The sequence below is a fragment of the Rhinatrema bivittatum genome, chromosome 1, assembly GCF_901001135.1.
Source record: "Rhinatrema bivittatum chromosome 1, aRhiBiv1.1, whole genome shotgun sequence".
NCBI lineage: Eukaryota > Metazoa > Chordata > Amphibia > Gymnophiona > Rhinatrematidae > Rhinatrema > Rhinatrema bivittatum.
In genome coordinates, this window is record NC_042615.1 from 469,338,106 (window position 1) to 469,361,585 (window position 23,480).

Genomic DNA, 23,480 nt, shown 5'->3' on the forward strand with positions numbered 1-23,480 from the left:
GGGTATCCATGCCGGCTCGATTCCGTGGATGGGCGTTGATGCCAATGCCAGCCTTATGGCTGGCATCGATGCCCATGCCGATTCCAGGACTGGCGTTGATGCCGGGATGGAATTCATCGACTGGGAGATCCATGCCATCGATTCCATACTTGTCCATATCGATGCTACCGACACACGTGTCTGGGGCACCGATGCCATGTACACTTGGAAATCTGAGTCTGTCCAAATCGATACCGTCAACGTCTGTGGCCCTATAGTTGATGCCCGTGGCCATGCCACAAACGGCATAAATGCCCGCCTCCATGCATCGATGCCCTCGACACCTCCGTTTTCCTTCGGTGTCCTTGACGCCCTATTGATTCGACTTCGACTCAGTCGATGCCGGTATCTTTTTCAATAACGGCAATGTTTTTCGATTATTCGATTCCACATCGTTTCAAAGATACCTATGCCACTGCTGTCAGTGCCCGTCACTGTCATCATTCTCCTGGCCAGTCATCGACGATTTTTCATACCCATTTTGATGATATCCTCGAAGCCCCTTAGGTTGCCTTCAATATCGTCAATACCGACATAGCACCGCCACATAATACCCTCGCCTCCTCACATTGCTCCACGCTTTGGGTTCTTTTTTAAGCCCCGTATTAGCTTAAGACACTCCATTGTGTCAGGAGCAGAGCAGGCGTGCTGACAGTTCGTCATCGATCGCCTTCCAGGACGACGAGGGCTTCCATCTCGGCGCTGGGGAAAGACCGGGCCGAGCGCCGTGGCACCCATCATCGCCGACATCGTGATCGTCCGCCGCTGATGCCATCCAGCACATCGGTGCCATCCTTCTCCAGGCTGGACAACGCTCGGGCAGAGCGACATCACCACTGCCATCAGCACTGTTCCTACAGTTTTGGCAGTCCTTGGTGATCCAGAACTTCCGGATCCAGGTCCGACAGCTTCTGCATTGGCGTCACGACACATCGAGCCGCTGTGACGAGGGAAGGGAACATGAGTTCCGTTAGGGCTCCTCTGTTCCTGGCGTGCCCCACCATCAAGTGGTGTGGGACTATGGCCATCTGTTACACTTAGCAGTCTAAACGCCACTCACGCCTGGCCTGTCTCCTCTGTACCTGTGCCACCATACCGGGTTTCAGAGCGAGATGGACGTTTACGTCCCCGGCCTTACCCTCGAGGACTCCGGAGACCGTCGGAGTCAACAATCTTCACCGGCTCGTCTTGCGGCGATCCACGTCGGATGGTAAGTACCCGCTTCGGCGGCATTCCCATAGAGTTGTGTTCTCCCATTCGGACCGTGGTTCGAAAAGTTCTGGGTCATGTGCCTTTTAGAACTGTATTAGTGTCACATATCGCTATGTTAGCCACAATATCAGGAGAACCCCTCTATCTTCTTGGGATTGCAGCAGGGCTTCTTCTCTTGTCAGTAACAAGTCCCTGTGCCGACCAATGCTCTGACTCTTGGTTCCCTCCCAACCAAGGTCCAGCTGCATTGGCTGATCTGCTAAACATGAGATTCAGCAACCATTGCCCCATGTACAAGTCCACCTTGAGGCCTGGCCACAGGTCTCAGTGTCTCCTTGTACAGCATACAGAAATGCGGGTACCACTTACCGCTCACACACCTGCAGGAGCCTACATGATATCCTCCATTGGGACACCTCCTGGTCTCCCATCTGGTCAGATATCAGAGCGGCCACCCCACCTTGTACCAAAGTCCCGGTACACTCCCCCAGGCGCTACGAAGTGCAGAGGGGAGAAGGGAGGGGGGTTGGGGAGTTTTAATTGCACTATTCTTTCTTTTAACAGAAAATAGTTACTCTCCGCACATCCTGGACCTAAGAAAATCCAACTTTCTTTAGACGTCACAGGTACAATGGTATCTTTGGTTACCATCACTCCATACTGCAGTAAGTACATTATTTTAATGTTTCTATGTGCTTTATGGTGAGTCAACATTACAACCCCAAGCTCTGCCGCTGGCACCAGCTTCGGTAAGAACTGTCTCTTGCATCAATGTTGGTGAATGCTGTTTTCTCTGCGGAGTGTGACATCATTCACTTTCCTTGCATAGACTACTGCTAACCACTTTCAGTACATGCAAGGAGCTCTCACTTTTTTCAGGACTCACTATACATTTACTAACTGGGATTACTGTCACTGCCATAAATCCCTTCTGTAACACTTCTGGACACCACAGTCTTAAGACCCTCTTGTCCAGCATGCGCACAGACATTCTGATACATTGTTATATGTCCCTGCGCATATTTTCCATAACCTCAGCCTTTCAACTTTTCATGGTTGGGCTATGGGGTTTCTTCCCACTATGCATTTTTCTCATAATTCAAAACTGCTATGGGTTATATTCAGTGACATTCTATACTCAATGGACCTAAGTGGTTTCATTGCTTTCGTCCCTGATTCTTATCCCAGTTCGAACTAGGACCTAGTCTCCTTCGACTCATGTTCGCAATTCCTTAGGGTTATAAAGTTTCTCCTGAAAGCTGTCAACCCATTATGCATCTATTGCACTCCAGCATAGTTTCTCATAAACTTCCTGGACGTTGCACCCATGAGTTATGCCCTTATGCCTTCCAATACTGCTTTTGCAACAATTCTTTGTACATACAGACAGACAGCATAGGGACAATGTGCTTTCCAACTCATAAGCACGCATTACCTCTTAGCTGCTCTGCTAGACAGCTGCGCAGCTCTTCCCTTGGCCCTTGTTCACTTCATGCGTCCTTGGGCCACATATCTAAGAGATTTAATGAATGCTCTATCAGACCTTCTCCACGTAGGTTCTATCCTCTCGAATGGTCTCAATTACATGTGTACAGGGCAAATCTTTTAACGCTGAGTTTAACTAAACTTTCCTCGGCGTCTGCATCATTCCATACGATGCACAGGTTCTGCTCCCTGCACATGTTTCCTATGCGTTCCCTTAGATGCCTTTTCTTCCATCAAAGGCCTCTTCAATATATCTCTTCTGCTGCCTCTCGTAGCCAGCATTCTTCTAATGTTGAACTGGGATGGGGTTCAGTATTCTTTTCCCCACTCCCTGACTGAGATCAGTATGCTTTCCCATACTTCTCAATCCATCATATCAGTAACCTTTTATTCTCTCACCAGTCAGTCCCAAATCATAGACTTACTGATGTTCTTAGGTTCTGGTAGCGTCACAAAACCTTCTAAACATAAATCTTGCCGTTTAATATGGCAGGCTTTACCTCCTGACGCTAAAAAAAAAAAAAAAAAAAAGAGGTATTACCCCTTTTACTTTTCCACCATTTTTTCTTACTCCCTCGGATTCTGTTCTCCAGACATCCTCCACATAGATACACCTTTCTCTTAGGAGGTGTATCGTTTTGGGAGTTGGGTTCCCGTTTTCGGTAATCCTCTCTGATTAATCCACTGATCAAGCCGCCTCTATTTCTCTAATCACAGAATGAACATATATATTCTCCTTATAAGTCTCATACATTCTACGTTTGAGCCTTTCCATTCCTCTCTTCCACAGTTTGGCAAGGGAACTTCTTTCCCTCTTAATGTCATTCCTGCCAGCAGGGTCCGTGAGTTATGCACTCTTTCCATACTCACCTGACTCCGTTCCTCTGCCACTGAGTAGTTCTACGCATTCAACTTTCTATCCTTTTCAGGTAGATGTTGTATCTCCTTTCCTCAGGAAATACTCTATTAATTTTTCCTAACCTCTCTCTCTCGCCCTAGGGAGAGACTGGGTTTTCCACATTCCTGGACAGTAATGCTGCGCTTACATTCTATCTACATTGCACTGCATTCCATGTGAATTCCACTTGACTCTTTCCTTCATGCAAGGGTCAAGCTGCTACTTCCAGTGGCCACACAGACCTAATCCTTCTGATTAAGTGGTCTATATTTCCTTTCCTACCAACAAGCAGACATTTCACTACAACACTGTGGGTATCCACATACTGTTGTGTCCGTCTTAGCCTTAACAGCTTCCCTTTGGTTACTGCTGCTTGTACTTTTTTATCAGGTTGCAGCCTGGAGTCCTCTCCATACCTTCGCAGCCTATTATTGCTTACATTTGACTAGCCGGCATGCTCCATGTTTGGCCAGTCCGCCTACTCTTACTTTTTTCAATTCACTACCCAACATCCTTCCACGAACCCATTATGGTGTTGCGGATGCCCTCCGTTCCCATTTCCACCTCAGTCGTTACGCCTTTGCGCATCTGCGGTGTATCTGGTGCATTCCCGGGCATCCTCAGCTCGGTACTCACCCATTTGTGAGGACTACCATCCTGCTTGTCCTGTGAGAAAGCAAATGTTGCTTACCTGATGTAACAGGTGTTCTCACAGGACAGCAGGATGTTAGTCCTCACGAAACCCGCCCGCCACCCCGCGGAGTTGGGTCTGTATACTTTTATTTTAGTTTCGCTTGCGCTTTTTAGCTATAAGACGAGACTGAGGGAGACACCTGTGGCTCACAGGGATAATTGCAGGCTGGGCATGCTCAGTGCACCCAGTGTGCTAGTGTCAGTCAAAGCTTGTTGAAACTTTGACAGAAAAGTTTTCCGTGCAGGGCTCCATCCTCGATGTCACCCATTTGTGAGGACTAACATCCTGCTGTCCTGTGAGAACACCTGTTACATCAGGTAAGCAACATTTGCTATCCATTACCTGCTATTAATTAAGTTGATTTAGAAAATAGACATTGCTATTACTAGCAACAGTAACATGGGATAGACCGTTTTTGGGAACTTGCCAGGTTCTTATGGCCTTGATTGGCCATTGTTGGAGACAGGATGCTGGGCTTGATGGACCCTTGATCTAACCCAGTATGGCATGTTCTTTTGTTCTTATGGAATGGGAGTGATTATATATGATATCTTAAGGTGGCCAAACAGGTAGACAAGGTGACAGTAAAAGCCAGAAGGATGCTTGGTTGCACAGGAAGAGCAATAGCCAGCAGAAAAAAAGGAAGTGATAATGTCTCTGCATAATGCTCTGGTGAGACCTCCTTTGGATTACTATGTATCTACAAAAAGATATAAACCAACTAGAATCTGTCCAGAGAGCAGCTATTAAAATAATCAGTGGACTTCATAATACATAGTTTGGGGACAGGCTGAAAAACTTAAAAGAAAGGTAGGAAAGGAAAGATATGATAGAAACATTTAAACATTTTTAAGAAATAAATGCACACTAGGAAAGGAGGCTTTGGAACAAGAGGTCATAGGATGAGTGTGAAAGGAGGTAGACTCGGGAGTAATCTAAGAACTATTTCTTTACAGTTAGTGTGGTGGCCACATGAAACAGTCTCCCTATGGAGGTGGTGGAGACCAAGTTTGAATCAGAATTCAGGTAAACATAGGACAAGCACAGATGATCTCCGAGGAATAGGAAAGGACTATAGCTGAGCAGAAGATGTTGATAAGGAGACTGAATGGGCCTTATAGTCGTTATCTGTCAACATGTTCTGTTTCTTTGTTTGCAAGATTGATCTTAAATGGTCATGCCACTGTTGATTGAGAATCTAAAGACAACATGAATTTCAGTCCATATGTTCACTAAATTCCGCTGCCGCTTGGCGTACACCATTTCACCTCTTGCTGCTGTCATTTCTCCAAATAAAACCTCATTGCTACCCTCCTTCAGTCCTTTTCTATTGGTTTCCAAGATTGTCTTCCTGTCTTCTGTTTCATATCTGGAGAAACATTCCATTAAAAACAAGACATTCCATTAAAAAAGAAGACATTCCATTAAAAACAAGAAAAGGTTCAAAACAGTTTTTTTTCCATTATCCATTATCATTATTGTAATGTTTTTCATTGATGACAACATCTCAGTGAAGAGACTGCTCACCCTATCCTCTCTGTTTGGAGATTTTTTTTGTCACTTTCTAGCTTTGCTAATCATGAAATGGAGTATCAGCTAGTCTAGAGTCACTTGGATTTCTTCCTGTACATAGTCAAAATCTTTGTCACGGAAGCTCTCCAGACTTTCCCTTGATGTGCATAATACAAGTCATGCGACCCATGCTGAACTACAATCATCCGAGAGAAGTTTCACTTGAGTCCTATAAATATTAGATCTAATTATCAATGAATGAGAGTGACTATGGGACTTCTTTGTTTATTGGATTATGATCACTCTGCTTGTGAATTTTGTTATAAACTGCATGGTTTGACTTAAAGCAAGTGGTATATCAAGACTAATAAATAATAATAAGCAATTTAGTTTTAGGCAGTGCCATTAACATATTTAAAAATCTGTAGCCATTCACAGATGAACAAAAACAACCATGCCAAATAATCCTTCAGTTTTGTAAATCACATTTATTTTTAGTATCTGTAACAACTCAAACAGTAGTCATGTTAGATCTAAAATATCTAACATACCAGATGCATAAAAATCTATTCATTGTTTACCAATATTAATTTTCCTTTGTGTTAACCATAGTCTTATCAGCTTGATTGAATGTTAGGAATTGATAAGACGTAGCATTTGAATTTTTTTTTATCTTGTAAAAAGGGTGTGTTGTGTTTTGTTTCTTGGCTCTATTAACATTTGCTTTTTGTGTTTTCAGCTTACAAATCTGGAAAGGAAATGGCAGCACCATGAGCAAAATAACTTTGTGATGAAAGAATGTATCCTTTTATAAATCTGAAACTTCGTCTTGGTACATTAGTTAAATACATCTTTTCTTTTCAAAGCATATGCTCACAAAGGGCCAGATTTTATAACATGCGAGCGGGCGTAGATTTGTGCGCGCAACCCGGCGCGCACAAATCTACGCCCGATTTTATAACATGCACGTGCAGCCATGCGCATGTTATAAAATCCGGGGTCAGCGGGCGCAAGGGGGTGCACACTTGTGTACCTTGCGTGCCCCAAGCCTCGGAGGGAACTTTCCTTCTACCCCCCCCCCCCCACCTTCCCCTCCCCCTATCTAACCTGCCCCCCAGCCCTATCTAAATCCCCCCCTACCTTTGTTGCAGTATTTACGCCTGCCTGCTGTGCCGGAGGCCTCGGTCCCACTCCTGGACCACCCCCGAACCAGGACCACGACCACGCCCCCGGATCGGTGCCATGCCCACACCCCCTTCCCATCCATTTTTCTAATCCCTGGGACATACGCGCAGTCCCGGGGCTTGCGTTTGCTGCCGAGGCTATGCAAAATAGGCTTGGTGCGCAGGGGCAGGTTTTCGGGGTTACGCGCGTAACCCTTTGAAAATCTACCCTAAAGATTTTTTTTTAAATTTTTTATTTATTGCAGAAGAAGAAAATTACAATGATATTAAGAGGCAATATGTAATATTAAACTCGTACTAATATATAATCAATGGAAATAACAATTATAATGTCAAAGTATTCCCAAGTCCTCTAGTTTGGGGAGAACCCTACACCAAAGAAGACCCTTGATTAAGGAAACTAACCAAACAGAAAGGATAGTTAGAGCGGAGTGGTTACATAGTAAAGAAAGAACATCCCTCCCTTGCGAGGTTATACAGTTTCAGGTAGAGATACATCAATCAAAGAAGAAGTTCTATCAGTTATAAATTTAGATAGTTGAGAGGGCTGAAAGAACGTATATGTAAGATCATGATATTTAATAAGGCATTTGCATGGACAATTTAGGAAAATTAAAGCCCCCATCCGCAGAACACTCAGTCTCATCAATAGAAACTGCTTCCTCCTAATTTGAGTATCTTTAGCCAAATCTGGGAACACTTGCACTTTCAATTTCAGAAATAACTCCTTGCAATTTCTGAAGTACATTCTCAATATCCAGTCTCTGTCCGAGTCAAGTAAGAAAGAGACAAAGTTGCAGGCTGCGCTTCCACTGAATCAGATGATTCCAAAATTTCAGAGATATTCAAAGGTGACAATATCTGCATGTCCTGGCCCTCAACAGGTACTTTCTTCATTGATGGTAAATAAAAACCTTTTGTGACTGGAGGTAGTGTTGGTTGGGGTAACTTTAAGACCTCTAAAGCATATCTTTTGCAGAGACCGTAGAAACTGTGGGAAAATTTTCAACCTTAAATTTCTCCCTCTTATTTGATTATCCAAATTCTCGATCTTCTTTAGTAAATATTGATTATATTTCATTAAAGAATGATGTTGACCGTTTAAATTTCCAAGATTTAATTTTAATGAGTCCAAGACCAGAGCATTTTTTTACATTTTCCTCTTGGAGGAGCTTAACCTGAGATTCAATTTCCCCAACTTTCTTTACCAATGGATTAAGCTGAGATGTTAAATTAGTATTAAGAGTAACAATAGCGTCCCAGATAGTTTCCAACAAAAAGACTTCAGGTCTTACCGTAGGTAGTACTTTAATTCCAATATCTTCAAAAATGTCTTTTTCCTGTAGAAAATCTCCCTGAGTCTGCATCTCTCCTCTAGGAGGGATCTCCCCCAAAACGCCAATGGTTTCAAATTTGACAACGGGGTTCAAAGACACAGCCATTCCATGCTGGTCCTCAATTTCCACGTCATCCTCATCCGACATAGGCAAACGTTGTATAGCTGTCCTAATCACCACCAGATTCTCGGGAGCCGTTCTTTCAGCCGGGAAAAGAGATGTAATAGAGTCATGGAGGGGGTCTGCTGTAATACCGTCTTCGCGACCCAACTCCTGCGACTGAACACCCAGCTGACCATTCCCTCGAAGAACGTGCACGTCCATTGGACCTACAAATGGACCCACCAGAGAGGCCTCGAAAACTAGCCTCTCCCGGGCCCTGCACTTCCGACCAGAGTGTGGCATAATCACAGTAAGCAAGAGAAAAGGTGAAAGATGCGGCGCGTTCGCAATCTAGCACGCCATCTTGGGTCCTCCCCTCACAAAGCATTTTTAATGTAGTCTCTTATGAACTTTTTGATGATGTCATATTAGATGTCAGTAGTATAGCCCACTAAGGCAAGCCTGCAATATTGAAACTATTCAAGTCTGGAGTACTATAAATCATGTCACACGGTACCAAGGAACAATTGCAGAGGTGAAGACAGCTGTGGAGCTAAAGCTGCTTAGCATATTATTTATTCTTTCTTAAGAAACAACAATTTATTCTCCTGGAGGAATTTTGCGCAAAAATATTTAAATTTACATGACAGTCTTTAAGTAATTACATTTTAAATATAGAAAAAAGTTTTTACTTAGAGATGCAGAATTTTAAATATTTTGAGCAGAATCTCCCTAGAAATTCACTGTAAGAGTGTCCCTTCTACTCGCTTTCCCTACTTCCCTGGCCACTTTGCCCTCTCAGGCCCCAACTCTTTCACCTGCCACTATCTCTCCCCTCCACCTCTAGGTTCAACTTCATCCACTCTATTGCCAGTCCCAGAGTTTAACCCCATTCTCAGTACTGCCACTCACACAGGCTCCCTCTGTCCCTCCCTCTCTCACACACATGCTCCCTCTCTCTAGTATACATACACACACCCTCAAACAGGCTCCCTCACTCTCTCGCACACACACATCCCCTCATACAGGGTCCCTCTCTCTTGCAAACCCACACAAGATTCCGTTCTCTCTCACGCATACATCCTCACACACACACATACACAGCCCACCTATGTCTCTCTCTCATGCACCCCTTCACACAGGCTCTGTCTCACACATACACAATCCCTTCACACGAGCTAGTACCCTCACATACACATGATCCCTTTTTCATACACACCAGCTCCCAATCTCTCACACACATACACACTCCTTCACAATCTCCTCATATAGGCTCCCTCTCTCTTGCACCCATACTCAAGCATCCCCTCCCCACTCTCTCACTTCCCATGCTCTCTCTCACACCCTCCTGTTCACCCCCTGCTCTCTCACCCCCCACTCTCTCCTCCTCCCCTCCCCCCTCCCCCATCTCCCCTCCCTCACACCCCATCCCCTTCCCCTCTCCTCCCTCACACCCCCTCCTCTCTCTCACACCCCTCTCCCTCTCCTCTCACACACTCACACATTCACTCTCACCGGGGCCTTCATCTTCGCCACGAGCGGAGTGCATCCCACAGCACACAGGGGCCTTCAACTTCACCGTGAACAGTGTAGCCGGGGTCTTAATCTTCGCCACAAGCAGAGCGCCAGGGCCTTCATTTTCGTGTGCTCCATTCGAGGCATGACGGGGTCTCCTCTGCCATTTTCTGCACAGAATTTGGCAATTATGCGCGGGGGGGAGGGGGATTCTGTGCAAATTCTGTGCTTCACAGTAGTGCAGAATTCCCCCAGGACTAAATTTACCAGGAAAATACATTTACTGAATCATAGTATGTACCGTAAACACTGTATATTGCTCTGTTCACATTTTTTGTACCTTATCAAGCAATTCCATTTCCTTTGATGACAGAACATGAAATCAGAAACAACATTTTGGACATCCTCCAGTTTATGGAGCCTCCTAAGAAGATTGCAGCAGTTCCAGTTCATGAGATCATTCAGGAGATACAAATGAAAATATTGGAGAAACTTCTCTCTGTGGCTCATGTTATTTGAAGGCAGACACGATTTATCTCATTCAAAAGGCTTCCAGATATAAAACAAATTCAGCTACAAAAAACCAATCTATGGTGGTCAAATCTGCTCTTAAGGGGAGCAAGAGCTCTAGAACCCATTCCTCAGTACACTCAGGGAAGGATTCCAGAATCTTGGATTCTCTTGGGAGGTGCATTGTTTCTTACCAGCTCTTCATGGGCCAGTACATGAGGACCTGCTGAAGCAGATACAGAAGATGGCTAAGCAGCTTTCTTAGAAGCAGTTTATTGATTTCAGGTCACTGGTGTGTATGGGAACTGAGTGTGGAAAAAACATGGTCATGTCAAACTTTGATGTTTTTGAAAGAGCATTGCGAGAGTCCTTGCCATGGGGATTGGCGTTCGTAGACTTGCCTGTCTGTGGATCTCAGACCTCTGACTTGACATCCAGGAAAAACTGGCTGATATGATATATATTGGAGAGAATTTCTTCAGAGATAGGGTTAAGGAAGCAGCGGTGCAGATAACAGAACACTGTGTGAATCTTCAGCAACTCTCCACAGCCACTCCAGAAATGCCCTCCTCTGCTACGAAGGACCTCAGTTGGAACTGACACAGCACTTCTTCCATCCAAAGAGGGGTTATCTCCCACCCCTGTACTTAACAGAAACCCTGTCCTCGTCAGACAGCAGAGGAATCATAAACCACAGCCAGTGCCCCAATCAAAACCAGGGATGGTGTTTTGTTTAGTTAGAGGACATAGCCTTGATCCAAGTACCTTTGATACAGGACCTTTCTGTCAGGAGCAGGCATGGAAGATAAGTTTCAAAACTGTTCGCATGTGCCCATATATGCATGTATATAGATGCATGTATATAGATGTGTGCAAAGTTGCTACAGTTCTCACAGGACAAGCAGGATGGTAGTCCTCACATATGAATGACATCAGAGGATGGAGCCCAATCACGGAACACTTCTGTCAAGGTTTCCAGAACTTTGACTGGCCCCTACTGGGCATGCCCAGCACGGCACTAACCCTGCAGCCAGCAGGGTTCCTCCTTCAGTCTTCTTTTTTCCGCACAGCAGTAGCCACGTGGTTAAGGAGCTCTGCAGAGATTCCTGACAGGAATTTTCCTCACAGAATTACTAAAAATTAATTTACCCCACAGGGGTTCCTCCTTCAACGTTTTCAAGCCGCGGTACTCTGTTAAGTTTTTTACTCGTTTTCCGTCGAGGAAAACGGGTAAAGCCAAGGAAGAAAAAACTAGCGAAATATCCATGAAATAATGAAAATAGAAAAAAGAAGATTACACACCAACATAATACAGATACCAATTTACACTAAGTGATTTTTAGGTATGCGAATCCAAAAAGAACCACAATTGTGATGGCTCAAATTTCAAGTTTGAAATTTCACTATGCATTTACATGGATACTATAGTATAAACTGAGCTCCACGTGTCAAAGCCACAGATCTCATAGATAGAAATTTTCTTCTCCTTTCTTGCATTATTCTAGTAACATCTGAATAAATTTCTGACCATGAAATAATGAACTCCTATTTCTAAAGAAAAATCTAAGTAAAGTATTTCTATCATTCATAAAAGTGAAAGTCACTGGCATAGTCCCTCTTTGTGAAATCTCTGTTTCTTGGGTCAATTAAAGTACTACCGTAATATTCATGGAATGATGAGCTTGAGGTTCACTTCCAGGTGTATCTGTAGCACTCAGAGGCAAATAATAAGCCTTTGTAACTAGAGGCATAGCTTCAGTTGGTATCTTAAGAATGTTAATCAAGTAACTCTTGAAAAAGTCCACTAAAGGCATCATCTTGATGATAGGAAAATTAAGGACACTTAAATTAAGACTTCTTGGTGAGTTCTCGATATTTTCCAACTTCTTAACATGAATATTTTCAGATTGTACCAAGTCCTGTTGGAGTTTTTCTTCAGATTCAATTCTTTTTTCTACAGAATTTAATCTTGTTTCATGTTGTAGAACCAATTTCTCTATATTCATTCCACATTTATTAGTATCCAAATAGGCTTGTGTTAAAGAAGCAATTGCAGATTCTATCGATACTAAAGTATTCCATACAGTATCAAGTGTTATAACTGCTGGTTTTGTCAGAGTTAATAAAGTACCTGATATAATCAGAATTGCACCACCTTCACTCAATAGGGTGTTAAGGTCCCTAATCGGATCCATCGTTGGAGTAGCCAGGGGAATCTCTCCAGAAAGGAGGATAGATACTTCAGCGGAAACTTCAGTATTAATTTCCCCAACAGCTACTTTGGCATTGGAAATGACCCCCGTGGCCTTTGTGGGGAGGCAGTAGCTGGCACAAGTCTCACAGAGATCAGCCCACAGGGAGGGGAGGGTGTCTCTGGCGCACCGTGGCTAAGCGATATCTCCTCAGCCAGCGAGTTGCATTCGCTCCACGCCATCTCCCGCAGCGGCCCTTGCTCCTGACATGGTCAGCATGGAGGAAAAGAAGCTCTCAATCTTCTGCTGATTTAGATCCATATTAGCAGAAACAGATAAGTTCTTACTAAGTTTTGCTTTCCATTTGGTATGAGGCATTATTGAAGGTAATCAGCAATGGTAATCTCAAACTTAGGTAATCGAGAAGAGAGAGCTCTGATCCAGCTCCTCAAATATCCGCCATTTTGGCCCCATACTGAATGAGCCTTGACGTGACCATCAAGCTGTAAGCCTGCCTGTGCATAGCAGAAGACAATACAGTCCGCAAGCCAATGGGATAAGGTCTGCTTAGAGTCAGCAACCCCCAATCTGTTTCTGTTGAAGGAGACAATAAGTTGAGTGGATAGGTGGTGAGGCTCCATCCATTCCAATTAAAAGGCCAGTGCCCTCTTGCAATCTAGAGTGTGCAGAGCCCACTCACCCTGGTGAGTGTGAGGCCTTGGGAAAAAGAAGGCAATACAATGGACTTGTTGAGATGGAACTCTGAAGCCACCTTGGGAAGGAACTTCGGGTGCATCTGTAGGACCATGTTGTCATGGCAAAGTTTTTTATAAGGCTGGTATGATACCAGAGCTTGCAGATCACTGACCCTGCGAGCTGATGTAACCACAACCAAGAAGATGACCTTCCAGGAAAGGTACTTCAGGTCGCAAGATTGCAATGGTTCAAACAGAGACTTCATGAGTTGCAACAGGACGACGTTGAGATCCCAGAAAACCGCCGGTGGGCAAGTGGGGGGCTTTCGTTGTAAAAAGCCCCTCATAAACCGCCCCACAAGTGGATTGGAAGAGATTGCGGTATCATCCGTACCCCGATAGTATGCCTCAATGGCACTCAGGTGAACCCTCACAGATGTGGTCTGCAGACCAGATTCGGAAAGGAACAACAGGTAGTCTAAGAGTGCTGGTGGGGAGCTCAAACCTTCTGTGCCCCTTGTCTGGAGTTGCTCTTGATAAGCCAATTGTCGAGATACAGGAAAACATGAATCCCCCACCTCTGAAGATAGGCTCCAACTACTGCCAGACATTTAGTAAAAGCATGGGGTGCGGATGCCAGGCTGAAGGGCAGTATGCAATACAGATAGTGATTCCCGTCAACTAGGAATCGCAGGTACTGCCGATCCGCCTGATACATGGGGATATGGGCGTAATCATCTTTTAGTTCGAGGGAGCAGAGCCAGTCTCCCGCTTTGAGAAGGGGAATCAAGGTGCCCAACAAGACCATTTTGAACTTTTCCTTTACCAAAAAACAGTTCAAGGCTCACAGGTCCAGAATGGGCCGAAGGCCACCCGTTTTCTTGGGAATTAGGAAATACCTGGAGTAGAACCCCTTGTCCTGCTGACTGGGTGGAACGGGTTTGATTGCTCAAGCCAGAATGAGGGCGGAGAGCTCTACCTGAAGTATCTGTAAATCCCCTGTTGCTCTCCACCGGGGACACAGAGGTGAGTGGAGTAGAACTCATTGAAAATGAAACCTGTAGCCCTGACACATGATGGACAGGACCCAGAGGTCTGATGTAATCGAGATCCATCAATCTGCGAACAGCTGGATTGGTGCCCTGCGGAGAGGACTGGCTCATGCTCCCTGGCCGCCAGTCAAAACCCCATGGCGAAATTCTGCGGTGGAACTGCAGTCATCCGAGGCATCTGAGGTTGTCTTGGCCTTGCTCTGGGAGGAGCCATTGAGATCTGGCCCTCAGTGCTGGCAGGTATTATTTGCATGGCTGGTAAAAAGGCCTCTTCAGGTACTGCCGAGGGGGCTTCTTGGGTGATTGGGTGTCAGAGGTACTAGCTGACAATTGCTGAAGGGTCTTCTGATAGTCTTCAGTTGTGCTACCACCTCCTTAATTCTGTCTCCAAATAGATTTTCCCCCGTACATGGCAAATCAGCTAGGCGGTCCTGGACTTCAGAACGTAGATCTGAAGCACGTAGCCACACAGTCTGCTGAGCCCCGATGCCCACCACGGCAATTCTCATAGCTGTCTCAAAAACGTCATATGCAGAGCAGACTTCGTGCTTATCGCACTCAAGGCCCTGCTTTACTATCTTATGGAAATCCACCTGAAATTGCTGTGGAAGGTGTTCACTAAACTCGAGGGCCTGTTTTCACAGCTTCCGGGAGTACTGACCCATATGTAATTGGTAGAAAGCAATTCGGGCAGTTAGCATTGCACCCTGAAATAACCGGTGTCCAAGGGCATTAAGGACTCTATGCTCCCGCCTTGGAGGGGGGGGGGGGGGGGGCTGAGGCATGGGTGTGAATCCTGTTTGCCTTCTTCAAGGCTGATTCTACCACCACCAAATTATGAGGGAGCTGTCGGCGCTCAAAACCAGGTAAACTGTGTCCATCTTACGGTTCACCAGCACCGAGATGGGGGTACTCCCAGAGGCAGGCCACCAGCTCCTTGAAGATGTCATGGACCGGTACCACCACTACCTCTTTCGGAGCAGCCATGAATTGCAGAATCTCAAGCATCTTGTGTCTAGTATCTTGTTCTGTTAAAAGCTGGAAAGGTAACAATTCTTCCATGGCCTTTACGAACCCCACAAAGGAGAGATCCTTGCGGGGGAGGGGGGATTTCCTCCCCTCCTCTGGTGGAGAGGGCTCTGATGGGAGATCCTCCAGTTCCTCAGTGGAAGACATGGACACCTCCCCTTCCCAGGAGACATAAAGGACCTACCCTTCACTGTGTCCCTCTGGGGATGTGTGGGGTCAAACACCCAACTGCGTCCGAAGCGTGGGCCTCATAGGCACCAAAGAAGGAACCGAGGCCGTAAAAGCGCCAACAGGTCCAACAGTGTCGGAGGGATCAGGGGCACCGAAGGCTCCGATCCCAATGGCCCTGGGGGAGCTGGGAGGTGGCAGAGCACCATGCATCCCTGAGACACCACCGAACCTGATGGCCCTTCCTCCTCTGAGGAGTCACACACTAGGATGAGGGCCGATGGTGGCAGCACTGATGCTCCCTTTGGCTGCGAAGGGGCTTGGGGCATCGGTGCCAGCTGCATCAGTAGGACACCGAGCAACATATCAAGCCGTTCCAGTAAAGGCGCAAGCACCAGTGGAGTCTAGCGGCAGTGGCGGTTCCGGTGGAACCGGAGGCTCGAAGCCCTGCATGGCCTGGCTGACCGTCAACCACATGTGCTTCTCCAACTCCTCCTCAAAGGCAGCCAAGGACAAAACAGCTTGAAGAGGAGGAAGCAGAATCAGGACGTTCCTCGGAGCACTGGAGGGGGACTGAGCCATCCACCGGTGTCTGTGGAGGCTGCCTAGAGGCTTCAGAATGGTCGGAGGGAATCGCTTCCTCCACCCAAGACTGCTTCGGAGGAGGCACCGATGCCGATGCCTGTCCACGGTCCTTCTTGGAAGACGATGACCGATGTCAATGTTTCTTCGATCTTTCTCGATGGTCACCACAGTCTTTGCCTGGAACCAATGGCAACAGCGAGGAACCCAACTGGGAATGGGACGACAACGACCACGGTCGGTCCCCAGCTCCTATCTCGGGGCTGGGAAATGGTTGTGGGAGCAATCCCAAAGGGGTTGAGACCGGAACTTCCTTCCCAAGCAGGGTAGAAGTCCTGGAAGACAATGATGGATCCGATCTTTTGGGTCCGAATTACTTTTCCATCTTGTCAAGGCCTGTCCGACAGCCCTTAGGGGTGATCTGGGCACAGAGATCACAACCGTGGATATTGTGAGACACCTCCAGGCAGAGGAATCAGACCTCATGGGGGTCTGTGATGGACATAGTCCGGGGTGACCGGCAAAAGCCGGTCGACAACATTGCAAAAAGTATGCAGTGCGCAGTCAATGGTGGGCGGTCACCGGGTGATGAAACCGTCGGTAATCAACTGCGAAAACTCAATGGACTTACCAGATTGCAGACAGAGGAACTGAAAAAACACAAATGACCCTACGCGACACAGGAGAGAGAAAAACTGCAAAGACAGAAAAAAAAGCACAAGCTCCACGACCGTGAGGCAAAAGCTTCGTGGAAAGGAAGAGAATGAACAGGCACCCCATCGGGCTCCATCTGATGATTTCAACCATGTGTTAGGACCAGCATCCTGCTTGTCCTTGGAGAAAGAGAACATGTGACATGTCAGTCATAGGATTTTTTGCAACATGATTAGTTGTATTACACATGTGCTTTAGAATCAACTACAATTTCCATTCCAGGCAAGGAATTATGAATATGAGCTAATAGTTTTCTTTGTTTCACATATTCTCTTTTCCATTATCTTTGAGCTGTAAGAATGTCTGTATGTAAAAACATTTAAAATGTATTTCCTTTCATAATCATAAAAAATATTTATAATTGTTTTAACAGTTTCTTTCCCTAACTCTGTTAACCAGTTATAGCAACAAAAAGTCAGGAGAGTGACTATCGACCAGTAATGAAGAATGTAACAAAGCAGATCACAGAGTATAACAAAACTCTCATGGAAGCACTGCAGAACTCCAGGAACTGAACTCAGGCCCTTCCTTCCTGCATCCTTGCTAGTTCAAAAAATTTACAATATGAAACAACCAAAAACATCCCTTAACTTACCAGCTCACGTTTTTAAATTTTGAATGTAAAGTAAAAGTGTTTGCTACATATTGAGATATACATAGGAAAGCTAATATTCAAAAAATGCTGAGCTCCTAAATGTAGGCTCCTAAATTAGGTACCATTTTTCTGCCAAACTTGGGACCCTAAATTTTCACCTGAAAATTCACATAAATTTAGGGACCTAAAACTTAGTTCCTAAAATTAGGCCTGCTATTCATGAGGTCCGTATTCAGAAACATTTAGATGGATAACTCAGAAGTTATCTGGATAAATTGATATTTGGGCACTTAGCCAGCTATATTTTAGCTGGCTAGCTTATTAGCCATCTAAAATTTAGCCAGATAACTTGGAGGCATTTCAGAGAGGAGTTAAATTAGCCAGCTAAGTTATCTGACTAACTCTGTTATTCAGAGTTAGTTGGATAATTTAGCTGGCTAAGGCCTGGATTCATCAAACTGCGATGTATCGCATGCGATAGCAAAAGGGATGTGTTTTATCGCAATTTGTGCTAATACCTAATACCTAATACCTCCCTGTTCTCCAAGTTCTATAACCTTGTTATATGTACCGCCTCTTGGCGTAATTGTTATGTTTCATTGTAAACCGATGTGATCAGTATTTTAATACAGGAACACCGGTATATAAAAATCTAAAAATAAATAAATAAATACCTATGTGAAGAGCTAAGTTAGCGCAAATTGTGATAACATTTTCACACTTTGCGATACATGCCAGACTTGTTGTATTTCCTGCATACAACAGAGAGAGAGAGAGACTAGCCATTATGCCCTCTCCCTAGATAGGTATTTATATCCCTATGGGAGGCCCACCTAGTAACTCGAGATGAGGTTTAGGTATTAGTGTAGGGGGTTAGGGGCCACTTTGACATTAAACGTGAGACGTACGAACAGAACGTGGTCTCTTGTGAAGATTTGATGACCTTTGGAGTGAGGAAACTCACCCAAAGATGAGATTGGTGCAAAGTTCTGTCCACCTAGCTTGATGTTACCCAGGTAGAGAGTCCATCAAGCTAGGTGGAGAGAACATTTCACCAATCTCATCTTTGGGTGAGTTTCCTCTCTCTGTAGGTCATCAAATCTTCACAAGAGACCACTGTTCTGTTCGTACGTTTCACGTCGAATGTCAAAGTGGCCCCTAACCCCCTACATTAATACCTAAACCTCACCTCGAGTTACTAGGTGGGCCTCCCATAGGGATACAAATACTTATCTAGGGAGGGGACACTATGACTAGTCTCTCTCTCCCTCCCTCCCTCCCCCCCCCCCCCCCCCCCCCCAAGATGGCTAGTCTGGTGCTCCAGGAGCTTCACACCTACTAAAACAGGTCTTTCAGGTGACATCGCAAAATGCACTAACACCTTACCGCCCCATAATGCAAGCTATCGCATGGTTTAACTCTACTGAAAAAGGTGTAGCTAAAATCGGCATTAAGTCTGTGCGATAGGACTTCGCAAACTGGTAAACCCAGCCCACTCCCACCCCAACTCCTCCTCTTTTTCGAATTTGCATCGCACCATAAGATGTGCTATCGCATGCGTTAAGGGCTTATCGCATGCATTAACTGGGCTTTTCGCATGCGATAAGCCCTTAACGCATGCGAAAACGCCTTAGCGTATTTTGATAAATGACCCCCTTAGTGTGGATGGGCCAAAGAGCTTTCCTAAAGTTAATAGGATAATGTTAGCTGGCTATATTCAATAGTGCAGCTGCATTGTTGAATATACCTCCAACGTTGGCTGGATAAGTTTATCCAGCTAACTTTGCTATCCAGTCCGTGACTGAATATGGACCTCCATTTGCCTTTATTTAGGATCCTAAGTTGAGTGCTTAGTTTTGAAAATCAATGCTAAGCTGTTAACTTTGTTTCCCCACCCTAACTCTACCCCTTTAGGCACCTAATTTTAGACACTAGTACATTTTTAAAAGGGCCACTTTAGGGCCCTTACTCCAAAAGTTAGGAGCTGAAGCCCTTTGAAAATTGGCCTCATCATTTCCTTTCAATGTTAAAAAAATCTTTTTTTGTATTAGAGTTCTGAGGAGGTTGTTTTATCAGCTTGAGTGAAACAGCACATTTATGAGTGTGTATTTATGAAAATGATATATAATCTTACAGTTACAAAAATTAATTTCAATATAGTTTTGCATTGTTACATTGATGTTTTAAATATGTAATATATGACAAGAATATGTCTGAGCATAGTCAAGGATTTCAACTCATAGCCCAAGTGTATTGAAATTCCTTAGTGTACATCTTAGTGTGTTTCATTAAACTTGTTGAACATTTTGCAACCAAAACAAAAGGTTTAAGACATTTTCATTAAGGGGCGGATTTTAAAAGGCGCGCGAATAGCCTACTTTTGTTTGCGCTCCAGGCGCAAACAAAAGTACGCTGGATTTTAGTAGATACGCGCGGAGTCGCGCGTATCCGCTAAAATCCTGGATCGGCGCGCGCAAGGCTATCGATTTCGTATAGCCAGCGCACGCCGAGCCGCGCAGCCTACCCCCGTTCCCTCCAAGGCCGCTCCGAAATCAGAGCGGCCTCGGAGGGAACTTTCCTTTGCCCTCCCCTCACCTTCCCCTCCCTTCCCCTACCTAACCCACCCACCCACCCGGCCCTGTCTAAAACCCCCCCTTACCTTTGTCAGGGGATTTACGCCTCCCAGAGGGAGGCGTAAATCCCCGCGCGCGAGCGGGCCTCCTGCGCGCCGGGCCGCGACCTGGGGGCGGGTACGGAGGGCGCGGCCACGCCCCCGGCCACGCCCCGGGCCGTAGCCACGCCCCCGTACCCACCCCCAAAACACTGCCGACACGCCCCCGAAACGCCGCGACGACCAGGCCCGCCCCCGACACGCCCCCCTCGGAGAACCCCGGGACTTACGCGAGTCCCGGGGCTCTGCGCGCGCCGGGAGGCCTATGTAAAATAGGCTTCCCGGCGCGCAGGGCCCTGCTCGCGTAAATCCGCCCGGTTTTGGGCGGATTTACGCGAGCAGGGCTCTGAAAATCCGCCCCTATATGTTCATATGCCTCAATTGAAATTTCATGGACAGGATATTATAAAATCAGGCATTGTTAAAGCTGTTTTGTCATTGATTTGTCTCATAATTACTTATACACTGAAGGTTTTGGAAGCACAGTCACATTATTTTGTCTAACAAATTATAGCACTAGACTTCTCTTAACTGTTTTATAATAAAAATCAGCATGGGAAGCATTGATTTGATTGTCAGAATGCTTCCTCGTAGGGATGTTTAGGATGGTGAAGCAAAGCTGAGAAATCCTGTATATTAGGATTGCTGGGAGATACTGTTAGGCCAACAAGAGCGATGATTGCCTCTGACTATATGTTTTTATTAATTATAAGCATATATGCAAAACATAAAATAACAAAATATATTTAAACACAAAAGCTTTTCCAGTACTTTTTATTTGATTACGGTGTGGCCCAAATCTTATCTATAGGTATTCCTAATTTTTCTGTGAATTAAAACATCTGCAGTTTGTCATATAACAACACAGTGTACAAGTCATCAGCTACCATCTCTCTAAAAAAAATTTAATTAAAAAAGGAAGAAAGCTGATTGGATGACAGTTTTCTATTATCTTGTAGCGAATTTCACTGTTCATGACTTGGCATTAAAATCTTAAATTGACTTTATAAATTACTATTCATTTGTCTTAATAATCCAAACACATAATATTTTGCCATCTTGTGCCATGATTTGTAAATGAGCCTGAGAAAAATGTTTGCAAATAAAATTTGTGTTGCTTTTTCTTGATTCAGTTTTTTTATTTCTTTAAGTACATTTTCTAAGTAGAAAACTAGATTAGCCAAACGATTTCTTTAGTCAGCACGGAGGTAATTTTGTAACAGTTTACATAAATTACACCAATTTTAAAAGCAACTCTAGTCATGTAAGTTAACTTTGAAAATTAACTCAGCAAAACTCCCTACATAAGTTATACCTAGTAATTTGTGTGGCGAGTTTTTCCAAGAAAATTTACATGCATACTTTTCAAAATGAAAATGTATGGGCATAAATCCAGATTCTATCCCCAGTACACTTCAATTATGTGTGTAATTTTATGTGCATATCAGGTGGGCAATTTTCAAAAGGCCCATTTTATCAGTAAATAGAAGAGGTTTCAGTTTCTTTTATTGATGACTGAATTTGTTGGCTATAAGGTAGAAAGCAATTTTTTACAGAAAGGTAGAAATATACATATATTTATATACACTTTGGGGTAAATTTTAAAAGCTACATGTGGGTGTCCACGTGCGTGCGCTACCCGGCACGCACACATAGACGCCTGATTTTATAACGTGCGAGCGCAAGGGGGTGCACAATAGTGCATCTTGCGTGTGCCGACGCCCGCAGCCTTCACCCGTTCCCTCCCAGGCTTCTCCAATTGAGGAGCAGCCTGAGAGGGAACTTCCCTTCTCCCAGGACAAGCAGGATGGTGGTCCTCACATATGGGTGACGTCATCAGGCAGAACCCTATTATGGAACACTTTTGTCAAAGTTTCTAGAAACTTTGACTGACACACTGAGAATGCCCAGCATGCCATGATCCCTGTGTCCACAGGGGTCTCCTTTCAGTCTCTTTTTTTTCTGCGCTGCAGTTGCCTCGCATTTAGGAGCTCTGTGAGATTTTTTCTCACAACTTTTCCTCAAGGAAAAACTTGAAGTTTTACTTCACAAATAATTTCCCTACACGGGTCTCCCTTCACATACATTTTCATCCATGTATCAACGCTCGGTGAGTACTATTCTGTGTTCTCCGGTTGATTCCTGCCACCTCACTGTCAGTTCCCCCGGGTTACCAACGGTTTTGCAGACTTCTTTTTTTCTCTCCCTATGTCTCACACTTGGTCTGCCCCAGGATGCCCATGGGTGTTCTTGCTGCCACTGGGTCCATCGGGGCTAGAGGGATCGGGGCGTCCACGCTTCCCATTGATGCCGTGGAGGCCGCCATCAATCCCGTCGCGGCTGTCATCGATGCCGTCGAGGCTCTCATCGATCCCATCAGGGCCACTATTGATGCCGCCATCAATGCTCCCGTCGATGCCTTTGATGCTGCCCTTGATTCCGTCGATACAGCCGTCGAGGCCATCGATGCCTCCATCGATTCCATCGACGTCGCCATCGATACTGTCGATACCATTGTTGCCGCTGTCGACACTGCCATCGATACTGTCGAAGCCACCATTGATACCTCTATCGATGCCTCACTGCCCTTGACTAACAAACGCTCCATACTTCGGGACCTCAAGCTGAACCCCCGTGTAATCCTTAGGCGAAAAACAATGCCAGGAGCAGTAGAGGCACGGTGACTGTCCGACACGATGCCATCCAGGACAGCAGTGGCACCTTCCTCAGTGCTGGAGAATGACCGGTCCGAGCACCATGGAAAAAATCTGTTGTAGTTACATGTGTTTTGTGGATCCTTGGGTGCTGTGGAGGTGACCACGCCCACGGGGAGGAGCCCTGTGAGGAGCCACAGCACTGGGCTAGACTCGTGCTACACAAAACACAGGAAAAGGTTCTTTTATTAAACAGCTAGATGGTAGCCTCCAGGTGGCAGTAGTGAGGTAGTCTGTAGTTGCAGTCCCAGGGACCTCAGCAGAGGGAGCCCTTCTCTCCACAATAACGTCGGGAGGTTCCGCAGCAGGTCTCCCAGCGAGGAGATACTGTGGGTGAAACAGACTGAGAGATTAGAGTACTCACTGAGAATAGCTATTTGTATGCAATTGCACCAGATAAGTAGATTAAGGTACAGGCACCGAGGCAGGGAGAGCAGGCCCTCGAGGAGCGAGTACCTGTTCCCTGAAAGGCACCTGAAATAAAGGAGAGGGCCCCCGAGGAGCAGGTACCCAGGTTAGTTGTTACCCTGAAGCGCAGAGAGAAAACTTCCAGCGGCAGCACAGAAGCGCAGAGTAGCGT

At 45.5% G+C, this 23,480-nt stretch overlaps 1 protein-coding gene across 2 annotated transcripts in view; it reads left to right on the forward strand.

The window, feature by feature from the left end:
* Window positions 1-18,177, forward strand: part of IFT74 (intraflagellar transport 74) — a 584,252-nt gene extending 566,075 nt beyond the window's left edge. For both annotated transcript variants that reach the window (XM_029606405.1, XM_029606412.1), the window contains exons 19-20: window positions 6,580-6,640; window positions 17,320-18,177. In XM_029606405.1, the coding sequence (XP_029462265.1) occupies window positions 6,580-6,640; window positions 17,320-17,435 (177 nt within the window). In that variant the 3' untranslated portion in view covers window positions 17,436-18,177. The remainder of the gene's footprint in view (window positions 1-6,579; window positions 6,641-17,319) is intronic.
* Window positions 18,178-23,480: the final 5,303 nt, after the last annotated feature.